At 46.8% G+C, this 12038-nt stretch overlaps 1 protein-coding gene across 1 annotated transcript in view; it reads left to right on the forward strand.

The window, feature by feature from the left end:
- The window catches only part of TEK (TEK receptor tyrosine kinase), a 668093-nt gene that overhangs the window by 557579 nt on the left and 98476 nt on the right, over positions 1-12038 (forward strand). The window contains exons 17-18 of the mRNA XM_078676713.1: positions 7784-7974; positions 9288-9401. Coding sequence (XP_078532839.1) covers positions 7784-7974; positions 9288-9401 — 305 coding nt within the window. The remainder of the gene's footprint in view (positions 1-7783; positions 7975-9287; positions 9402-12038) is intronic.

The following is a 12038-nucleotide window of genomic DNA, read 5'->3' on the forward strand; positions in this document are numbered from 1 at the left end:
CGTGTTTTTCGATCGGGTCTCTTACCGGCGCTGCTCCTGCCAGGCAGATCGGATTTTCACCTGCTCTGTTGTCACGGCCGTGGTGGGCTTTCGCGCCGTGACTTCCTTCTTCATGCGAACCAGGGTGGGCTCCTGGTCTCGCTTTTCTTGCTCTGTCAGCTGTGCAGGACACGCGTGTGATTCTTTTACTCATTCGTCACCAGATGTCGTATCCTTGCACTTCAATCACGACAGGAGACCGCCAATTGGTCAAGGTAACTTTTATTCTTATTATGTTCTTACAGCATCAGTGATCTGCGTCCTGCCCCATCCCTGGTCATTGTCGTCTATCTCTTACTTCCTTTCCCCTGACTGGAACTGGTGTCCAGTGTCAGCCCGATCCCACACTCGTGCTGCAGGGTCCTAGTGCCCTCTATCCAGGGCACGACAGTCAGTGACAGAACCGGATAGGCTCCATTGTCAATGCACTGTTGGTCTGCCCGGCTCTAAATCTTGCAGGCATACAGAAAATGTGTCAGAGAGGTTCTCTTCCAGGGGATCCTCATCAAAGTCATAAGCATTAGAATATTCCCGCCCATGTGCGGGACCCCGGAAACACTATATTATATGTGCCCCACATATATATACTCATATATATATAAATACATATATATATATATAACATGCAATAGCAGCCAATAAAAACAGAGCTGAAATATGCTGTGTAGAATTTCCACCATACATGTAATAATAATAAGCATTAGAAACATGAGAAAACAACACAAAGTTTGTTTTAGAAACTGTTTTAATGCTCAGAAAGCAGTAGAAATTCTTATAACTCACTGGAAGCATAGAAAGCTCCCAGGCTGCATTGCAAATACACAGTCTAAAAAGACTGAAAAGCTAACCTGTAGCTGCATAGCAATAAACTGACACCGTGCCTTTAAGGCACTCATGACCCCCAGTATCCCATCATGCCTCAGGGGTGACAGTTAGGTCAGTTGTTCTTTCCGGCTCCTTCAGAGAAGGACCCTGGTTACACAGCTCCACTAATTTTCCTGTTTTTTGACAGAAAAACTCTTCACTTTTCACAATTTTTTGTTCTTACTCGACATTTAACATCTAGTCAAGTAAGATACTGTCTTTTTCAGTCAATTTGGTGAGCTTTTTCTCCGGAAAATGCCTTCACTCTTTGACAAATGCCCTTCTTGTGGCAACAAGAAGGCCAAGTCAGACAACCATGACGTCTGTATCCTGTGTCTGCCTGAGGAACATGATCCAGGCACCTGTCCTCATTGTGAACACCTGTCAGGAAGAACTTTAAAAGACAGGGAGAGGATTCGCATTTATGGCCTAGCTCATAGGTCATCAAGAGGAAGATCTCCGGTGAGGAAGGGCTCCAAAAAGACTCATTCATCTTCCAGAAAGAAGTCTTCATACCCCTCACCCTCAGCGTCGGGCTCGGCGCTGAGAAAAGAACCACCGGTGGATCATTCATCGTCTAAACTACCGTCGACGGCGGGCTCGCCGTCGAAGAGAAGACCAGGTACGTCGACGACGTCGAAGGATCCAGTTCCATCGTCGAAATCCCCTCCGTCGGCGTCGACCGGGCGACGTCCGACGTCGAGGAAGGGAACTCCGCCACCGTCAACCGGGCGACGGTCGGCGTCGAGATCCAGGACCCCTCCGCCGTCGTCAACCAGGTGACGACCGGCGTCGAGGGAGGTCACCCCTCCGCCGTCGTCATCCAGACGTCGACCGAAGTCGAGAAGTGTGACTCCTCCGCCGTCGTCGAAGAAGCGACGTTCGGCGTCGAGGACCAAGACCCCTCCGCCGTCGACAGGGAAGAGTCGATCGGCGTCGAGGATGCAGTCTCCGTCGGTGTCTCGTCAGCTCTCGGCGTCGAGGGTGTCCAATACCCCTCCACCGTCGTCGCACAGACATTCGACGTCGAGGCAGAAATCTCCGTCGACGGCTGATCATCACCGTTCGACGTCGAGAGAAAGACCTCCGTCGACTACTAGACATCGTCACTCGACGTCGAGGCAGGGTGCTTCGTCGACGACAGGACATCGTCGTTCGACGTCGAGACTCCCGTCGACGACTGGGCATCGTCGTTCGACGTCGAGGGAGAGGGCTCCGTCGACGGCCGGTACTCACCGTTCGACGTCGAGACGTGGAACTCCGTCGGCGGCTGCTCATCGCCGCTCGACGTCGAGAGACCATACATCCTCGCAAACAAGATTTCTTGATCCGCCGACTCCCCGAAAGCACTCGACCACGAGGGAAGATCGCTCGGCGTCGAGATGTTCAGATGTGGTGATGGTGACGGAGTCAGCTTCCCGTCATTCCACCTCAAGGTCCTCTGGCTCCTCAACTACTTCTTCGAAGTCCAGAAGTCCAGTACGCAAGTCACCTGAGCGTCGGACGGACCCTTGGGCGGATAAAGTCAGACTTTCACCTAGATGGTATAGGTCTTTGGATCATTGGAGGGATTCTGGGGCTGCAAAACGTATGTAGGACTACGCCAGCTCGCAGCACAGGTCTCCTCTTCAGGATCTAGTGGAGGAGATGGACAAGCATAGCCCTCCCAGGTGCAAATCTCCGGTGAGAACACCAACTAGATCTCCCAGAAGGACCCGATCTCCCAGAAAAGACCCAGAGGAGCGGGTCAGGTCTCGCTCTCCTAGACGAGAAGTGCGTCCGGAACGATCCGAAGAGAGGAGGCACAGTGTCCACCGTAGACGTCGACGAACTCCGTCTACTTCCTCTACCTCTTCTACCAGGTCTTCCAAGAGGGACTACTCCCCTACTTTGACGGACAGTCCTACGTCCCGATCCTCCCCAGTGGATGACATTGGCACGTATCTGGACGTCTTGCAAAGAGGAGCTCAGAAGCTGAACATTGAAATGTCTGTCCCTCAGGTTACCACGACAGTCATTTTTGAGACTTTACACAAAAAGGCGATCACCCGTCCTCTACTGCCATTAGTTCCGGGGATTATAGATCCCGTCAAGGAGGTATTCCTAACTCCGGCGGCTATCAGAGCGGTGCCAGCCCGCATCCAAAAGAAATACAAACCGGCCTCTTCTGACCCGGTTTTTGTAAGATCGGACCCGCCAGCAGACTCTGTTATTGTGGCGGCGGCGAGGAAGACACACGCAGTGGCAGGTTCTTCTTCCGTCCCCCCAGACAAGGACAGCAAGACGCAAGACTCCTGGGGTCGCAAAGTTTGCAACTCAGCTGCGTCGACTCTTAAGGTTTCTAGTGCGGCTGCACTTCTGGGTCGGTACGACAGAGCCTTATGGGACTCTATGGAAAGGTTCAAAGCCAAGCTGCCAAAAGAAGACCAGCAGGACTTTGAAGAGACCGTGACTGAAGGATGTCTGGTGGCGAATCAGATGATAAGCACGGCTGCGGATGGGGCTGTCCTGTCGGCACATTCCTAGTCTCATGGGGTTTGTGCCAGGAGATCGGCATGGTTGCGCTTGACAGGCCTGAAGCCCGATGCTCAACATCGCATCCTTAATCTCCCCTTTTCGGGTTCCGCTCTTTTCGGTGAGCATGCGGACGAAGAAATGACCTGAATGAAGACGGAACTGGACACAGTGAAAGCGGTGGGCTTGGAAAAGAAGAAAGAGTTCAAGCGTCGTTTCAAGCCCAACAGGGGGAGAGGGGCTCAACAGAGGGTTCAAACCCCTCAATGGTCCCAAAGTAAAACCCAAGGAAAACCCCAGTTTCGAGGTAAACCTGGCAGAGGTAGAGGAGGTCATCAACAATCCTCTACCACTACAAGAGGAGGAAAAGCCTGATCAGTGGCTTCCTCTGGCGCCGTTGCCCACTCCAGTGGGAGGAAGTGCTTCACAACACCTGGCAGAGTGGGTCAGCATCACCAAGGATCAGTGGGTGCTGAATATACTGCGCAATGGATACAAACTACGTTTCCTTGCTCCTCCAAAGAACATACCTCCAAAGAGCGCTTCCCCTCACCAGCTAAGCTTGCTCCGAAGAGAGGTAACAGTCCTACTACAAAAGCGAGCATTAGAGGAGGTTCCTCTCGCTCAAAGAGGAAAGGGAGTTTACTCCAGGTACTTTCTTGTCCCCAAAAAAGATCAGGAGGACAAGTTCAGACCAATACTCGATCTACATCATCAGAGAAAAGTTCCGCATGCTGGCTCTTCACCAAATATGCCCACATCTTCAAGTCGGAGATTGGATGTGTTCGGTGGACTTGCAAGATGCGTACTTTCACATCCCAATTGCTCATCAACATCGCAAGTACTTGAGGTTTGTCGTAGGGAACAAACACTATCAGTACACGGTGCTACCCTTCGGTCTCAAGTCCGCACCACGAGTCTTCACCAAATGCATGGCGGTGGTGGCGGCTTTTCTGCACAAGAAGGGACTCTTCTTATACCCATACTTGGACGACTGGCTCCTAAAAGGTCCGTCTCCAGTGCGGGTAAAGCACGATCTACATCTGTGTCTTCTCCAATTGCACAGGCTCGGTCTCCATGTGAATCTGGAGAAGTCAGTCCAGCGGCCTACACAGTCAATTCAGTACCTAGGCTCCGTTCTGGACACAAAAGTGGGAAAAGCGTTTCCTTCGGAGGAGAGACTTTTTTCCCTGAACCAGAAATGTGGAATTCTGATAGACTCTCGGCTTCCAACAGCCCGACAAGTCGCATCCCTGCTGGGTTCCATGGCATCCTGCATCTTTCTCATCCCAAACGCAAGGCTGAGAATGCGGCCTCTACAGCAGGCCCTGGAGGATCAATGGGACCAGGCGACAGGACTTTGGGAGGATCGCATCACGCTCTCCCAAGCGACGAAAGACGCCATCAAATGGTGGACACGGAGAAAGAATCTGCTGGTGGGGGTTCGGTTTCACCAGCCTCTTCCAAACCAGTCGATAGTGACGGATGCCTCTCTACCAGGTTGGGGAGCGCATATGGGTCCGCTTCAGATTCAAGGCCTGTGGTCTGCGCAGGAGCAGACATACCACATCAATATGCTGGAACTCAGAGCGGTATTCCTGGCTCTCAAAGCGTTTTTACCAGCGATAGAGTCCAACTCAGTCCTAGTTCAGACAGACAACACGACCACCATGTTCTATCTGAACAAACAAGGAGGCACAAGATCTCGCCCTCTGTCTCGAGAGGCACAGGCAATTTGGCATTGGCTCCTCTCTCGAGGCCTCACGATAGTGGCGGTGCACCTGCCAGGCGAGTTGAACGTAAAAGCAGACGCACTCAGCAGGCACTTCGAAGATCAGCAGACTGGGTGCTAAACGACGATGTGGTGGAAGAGCTTTTTCGTTGCTGGGGTCGTCCAGCCATAGATTTGTTTGCAGACGACGAAAACTCCAAATGCCACGCCTTCGCGTCCAGGTTCCACCGGCCTGGAACTCAGGGGAATGCTCTGCTGATGGATTGGTCAGGGACGTTCGCTTACGCGTTTCCTCCCCTGGCTCTGATTCCGAGAGTAGTTTCCAAGCTCTGCAGGTCGAACATGGAAATGATCCTGATAGCTCCGGATTGGCCGCGGCAGTGGTGGTACCCGGACCTTCTACATCTGTCTGCATGTCCACACAGACGACTCCCTTGCAGGCCGGACCTGTTGAGCAAAATGAACGGGAGGATAATGCATCCCAACCTCCCATCATTGAACCTAACAGCATGGCTCCTGAGGTCCTGCAGTATGGACATTTGAACTTGCCTCCTGAGTGCATGAACATTTTAAAGGAGGCTAAGAGACCTTCCACGAGAACGTCCTATGCGTTTAAGTGGAAGCGGTTTTTCCTATGGTGTAGGGATCATCACCTTGATCCGACTACAGGACAGGAGGACGTCATCTTGCCATACCTCCTTTCCCTAGCCACTGCTGGTTTGAAATATGCTTCTATTAGGGTGCATTTGTCAGCCATAGTAGCATACAGAAAATCGCCAGATCAGGTTTCTTTCTTTCAGGTTCCAGTGGTTAAGGACTTCCTCCAGGGGTTGAAGAAAGTGTATCCCCCTGTGCGAAATCCTTCTCCTCCATGGGAATTAAACCTGGTGCTATCCAGGTTAATGTCACCACCTTTTGAGCCCATCCACAAGGCCTCTTTGCAACATCTCTCTTGGAAGGCGGCCTTTTTGGTGGCGATTACCTCTGCTCGCAGAGTCAGCGAGATTCAAGCTCTCTGTGCGAAAGAACCATACACTATCTTTCATCACAATAGGGTAGTCCTAAGGGCTCATCCAGCTTTCCTACCTAAAGTCATTTCTGATTTTCATATAAATCAGTCCATTTCCCTCCCTTCATTTTTTCCAAATCCTACGACCCCAGCCGAGCGGTCACTTCACTCCTTAGATCTTAAAAGAGTGCTTAAGTTCTATTTGGAAATGACCAAAGGGATTAGGAAAACGGATCAACTGTTTGTGAACTATGGTTCAATGCGAACAGGTTTTCCAGCGGCTAAGAGGTCCATCGCGAGATGGATTGTCTCTTGCATTAAATTGGCTTATCAGCTTGCAGGCAAGCCTTTGTTGCAGTCACCCAAAGCGCATTCCACTAGAGGGAAGGCCGCTACAGTAGCCTTCTTGCACGACATTCCAATGTCGGAGATATGCAAGGCTGCGACTTGGAAATCAGTTCATACCTTTACGAGACATTACTGTCTCGAGTCTGATTCCAGGGCCGATACTCAAGTAGGACAAGCCTCTTTGAGGAATCTATTTGGGTAGCCTACGGCCTGTACAAGCTTAGTGAATACTAGGCTTAACATGGTTTATTACTGTATTGTTACTCCTTTGCCCGCAGGGAGATGAGGTGAGGCTCGCTATTCTATTCTAATGCTTATGACTATTGATGAGGATCCCCTGGAAGAGAAGGATTAGTTACTTACCTGTAATCCTAGTTCTCTTCCAGGGGTATCCTCATCAAAATCATAAGCAACCCTCCCGCCTCCCCGGGCAAAGGACATTCTTTAATAAGGAGATATTGTTAACCTATTTGTTATTGGTTTTATTTTCAGTCTCCGAAAAGAACAACTGACCTAACTGTCACCCCTGAGGCATGATGGGATACTGGGGGTCATGAGTGCCTTAAAGGCACGGTGTCGGTTTATTGCTATGCAGCTACAGGTTAGCTTTTCAGTCTTTTTAGACTGTGTATTTGCAATGCAGCCTGGGAGCTTTCTATGCTTCCAGTGAGTTATAAGAATTTCTACTGCTTTCTGAGCATTAAAACAGTTTCTAAAACAAACTTTGTGTTGTTTTCTCATGTTTCTAATGCTTATTATTATTACATGTATGGTGGAAATTCTACACAGCATATTTCAGCTCTGTTTTTATTGGCTGCTATTGCATGTTATATATATATATATATATGTATTTATATATATATGAGTATATATATGTGGGGCACATATAATATAGTGTTTCCGGGGTCCCGCACATGGGCGGGAATATTCTAATGCTTATGACTTTGATGAGGATACCCCTGGAAGAGAACTAGGATTACAGGTAAGTAACTAATCCTTACTCTGTTGCAATTGCAACGGAGTACCCTCTCTGTCAAACTCTAAATCAGCTCCTAACTCGGCAAATTAGTTTATGGGCTGCACAATGCATTATATCTCTTTAATCTGACTTGTGGAAAAGAAACAAAATATTACCAGATGCTGAGAGACGGTTAAACATGTATATGTTAGAAAACAATTATCTGTTTCATGGAAAATCCGGGAATCGCAACCTTGAGCTGAGCGTTCTTATTTCATATTACTTTTTTGTGCTAAAGCAGTGTTCCATTTCTCACTAGGTTATTTGTACCTTGCCATTGAATATGCCCCCCACGGGAATTTGCTGGACTTCCTCCGGAAAAGCCGGGTGCTGGAGACGGATCCAGCCTTCGCCATTGCCAACAGCACGGCCTCCACGTTGTCCTCTCAGCAGCTCCTGCACTTTGCTGCTGATGTCGCCAGAGGGATGGATTATCTGAGCCAAAAACAGGTATGCACAGGTAGGAGCCGGGTTTCAGTCGCCGCCGTCGGAGAGTGCTGCTATGGAGTGGGGGGGAATCGGAGCTATCTCTTGGTAACTTTATCCTCTTACTACTGAGAGAGGGCCCATTTTGGTCTTTTTGCTTCAGAGGGGCTCCTCACTGGGATGCACCCTGGGAGATCCCAGTGATGGACATATATGAAAATAGGGGGCCATTGTATTGTAAAATGATTTATATCGCGCTTACTACTCCTGACAAGGCGTTGCATCGCTTAGTGTGAACATGCGATCTGGTCTTTAGACCTCAACACCCACATGTTCCGCTTTCTCACAGCAGCTATCTCCGACTTCCCAGGATGTACATTTAAAGGAATGCGATGTCAACGTTTACACCTTTGTATGTACGTTTGAATATAGAAATTGTAAAAGGACATATTCCCGATAGGTAGTACACGGATCCAAATATTTATCGCTCATATATCGATTTTCAGCGTACAATGCTGACGTCATCACAAACCCAGGCTGGCAGTTCTCAGTTTGTGAAAACAATAAGAGCCAGGGCCCAATATATTTCCCATTTTGGTCTTTTTGCTTCAGAGGGGCTCCTCACTGGGATGCACCCTGGGAGATCCCAGTGATGGACATATATGGAGGAGGCCACTCGGAGTCGGACTGCGACACAAAATAGTCCCATGAAAAATAAAAGTGGCCAAATTAGTGAATCAAATAGCTAAAATAGTGGCCCATGTTTGCAATTAGGGACACTTTGGGGCAATTTCGAACTTGTAAAGTAGAAATATTTTGCGAGGTATGGGAGACTGCATGCATTTGTGCTTGCTGCAGGCAATGTTTGTTTTAATATCAGGGAAATCTTCAGTAAAACCTCACAAGCAGACCATAAAACAGGTCAACCAACACTCAAAAAAGAGAAAACTGACCTGCCAGGGTAACCCGTCGAGCACAGCCTTATTGCCCTATAGACCAGCCTGGCCCTGAGGTCACTGGAGCTTGTCTCACCAACTGTCCCTGTCAGCGCTGTCAAATGCCTTAACCAATGCTACATCCTAACCATCACACTTCTACATCGGTGACTATGCTGGCTATTCCAGGTGACCGAAAACTTTTTTAAATGTATGTTATTAAATCGTTAACCATTCTGCTGATGTACTTTGTTAAAAAAAAAAAAAAATTGCGCCACCACATGGTGGACAGTCGTAATTTTTGCCAGAGTTATGCCATAAATTCCAGAGACCAGCCCAAGTAAACTTCAGGCACAAATTAAGCACTGCATACTTATACATTGTTTTGTTTTTATATCTTAGTTCATTCATCGGGACCTGGCAGCTCGAAACATTTTGGTCGGTGAGAACTATGTTGCGAAAATAGCTGATTTCGGATTGTCGAGAGGGCAGGAAGTTTACGTGAAAAAGACAATGGTAATGACTGGCTCTTGCTGTTCAATGCTATTCTTGATTCTAGAGGTTTTCTAAAAATTCAGCACCAGAGTCCTAGGTTTACCTCCATGCAGCCAAAACTCACGAACTGCAACATTTGCTTGTAAAGGTTTAGTTAAAGTTGGACTCACAATACTTTAATATTAACGTTTATGTTCCCTTGACAGGGGCTAGGAATACATGGAAACAATTCTATGCATTTACATTGGTTCCACTTGCTTGGGATTAAGGGCGGAGGTTTCTGGGAATCCCGTGAAAGGACCAACTTTACTAGGGAGCTATAATGCAGTTTCCAAGTATTAGTGTGGGAAAATCTAAATTTTATTAAAGGCACAGAAGCAACTATTATTCTTTCGTTGTCTTAAAGCAGTCAGTCATAAAGAATACATAGATCATATGCTATAATAAAAAAAACTACAAAACCCAGCAAGCTGTAATGCTGTAATACTAATGTAAGTAACCCAGGCGTCTTATCTGTGTACTTTATATTGACCACTGTATGTCATCTTTCTTGATGCTGCAGGTTTAGTTTATTTATCCAGAAATGGAAGCACCAAGAAGAAAATACAGGTGAAGATTAGTAGCAGAATCATGATCCATTCAAGTCGTCTGATCAGGTCGATTGTGGAACTGTTCATTGTGACCCTGAAAAAGTAAAACAACAAGTAATATCCCTAAAAGAGGGAGGGAAAACATATCGATTAGTCAGATAACAAATTTCAAGAGGTGGGATAATACTCGCCTCCATACCTTTAATAAAAATAGGACTTTCCTACATTATCATTTGGAGAATCTGCATTTTAAGTCAAGACCGGAGGTCCTATTTTACTTATCTATAGCGAGTTAATAAGAGCAAAATAAGCATGATTAACTAGTTTGCAATAAAACGCTTTAAAAGTATATGCTGAGGACCAATCAGCCTCTCTCCCAATGTCTTCCAGTCTACCTCTAGTCCAGAAAACCTTGGAGCCATAGCACATCTGACCAAATGATCTGCAAATACAGAAACATCAATTCCTACTTAGGACATGACCCACTTCACCAACTTGGCTAAGGTTGCTGAAGAAAAAGGAGAATGAGGATTTATAAGTGAAATGAGAAGTTGGTCCTGAGGTGATGTGAGAGTGAGTGTTCGAGGCTCATATGTTTTTTCTAACATATTACCACACAGAGATTAGAGTGATCTGGGAAAGGAGGTTACTCCATTGAAAAAGTGAAAGTTGTCATTCTCTTCGTTGTTGAGAAGAAAGCCCCAAAGGCAGTAAACCACCTGGACAAAAGGTTCAACGCTTTTACCACAGACATCCTGTTAAATGAGATCAAGCACTGTGACATTGTCAGTATCGCAGGCAAACGTTTTTGTTAAGCTAAAGAAGATTTATCAGGTGATGAAACAAACAAATTTAAGATCAAGTTTAGATCTCATATAAAAGTACATTTAGGGGTCGGAGTGATACTCAACCTTATACCCCAGAGTAGTTTGCAAACTAGTTTCGGTTCCACAACTGGTTTTCCTGCTATTTATGTATTAAGTAATACAATTATAGATCTGTGAATAGTTTCTTCTCTATAAGACTTTTCTGAAGATTCTCCTAGGAAACTGGCAATCAAAGAAATATTTGCCAAAATGAAATTTGAATTTGATACCATGCACCAGCAAGTCCAAGAAATGCCAAGCTCATTTGTAAACGTGTGAAGTTCCATCTTTTTTGATGAATTCAATAGAGTTTGATGAAAGTTCTGCTATAGACTAGTGATTCCCAAAAGCTTCTAGGCCATGAGCTGAAGATTGTCTGAAAAAGATTGTCTGAAAATAACCAGACGGTGATTTTGACCCAGAGGATTCTGGATGTGATATAGGAGATTGCGCAACAGGTTCAGAGTTCCTATTGACATTTGAAGCAGATCTGTGGAACCAAATCTGGGACGACCAAAACGGTGTGATTCTCACTAGTGAGAATAATTACCTCCTGATTTTGGAGAGATAAATAGGAATGCATGTGAGAGTCCTTAATGCCAAGGATGGAGAGAAGTGTCTGCCACTGCAGCCATTGCTTCTGGTCTCCCACTTTAAAAATATGGAAGCTGGATGTGGAGTCTGAATGCCAGGAGGGGACCCCAACATTTCTGAAAGTACTGCAATACTGGTACATGCAACTGCCAGTCGCTGAAATCTCTGAGGTGGAAGGAGTGTAAATCTGCTATTGAATTTAAATGTCTGAGATATTCTGCTCCTACTGAAATATGATGTTGAAGAAGTATTCTCAAAATTATTTAGCGAGGGGTTGTAGGATTTTTGACCTCTGCCTCTAGGTGATTGATGCACCTAACTAACTACCACGAGGTTGTTCATTCTGAGAAGAACTAAACAACAAGCACACATTTTTGGGAAAACTTTATCGCAAAGGAGACTGCAAGAAGCTCTACATAGTTTATGTGCATAGAAGACTCCTTCAGGAACCATGAGCTGCTAGTTGAGAACTGGCCACAGCAAGTCCTCCACCATGACAAACTTGCGTTGGATTCTAACAGAAGATCTAGGGTGGTATTTGTAGGAAGGTAGATCCCCGACTATGGTTGCCCCCAACTTTTTGCCTGGTGTTTTGCTGGTTTTCTGAC

This window comes from Lissotriton helveticus, chromosome 2_1, assembly GCF_964261635.1.
Source record: "Lissotriton helveticus chromosome 2_1, aLisHel1.1, whole genome shotgun sequence".
Lineage (NCBI taxonomy): Eukaryota > Metazoa > Chordata > Amphibia > Caudata > Salamandridae > Lissotriton > Lissotriton helveticus.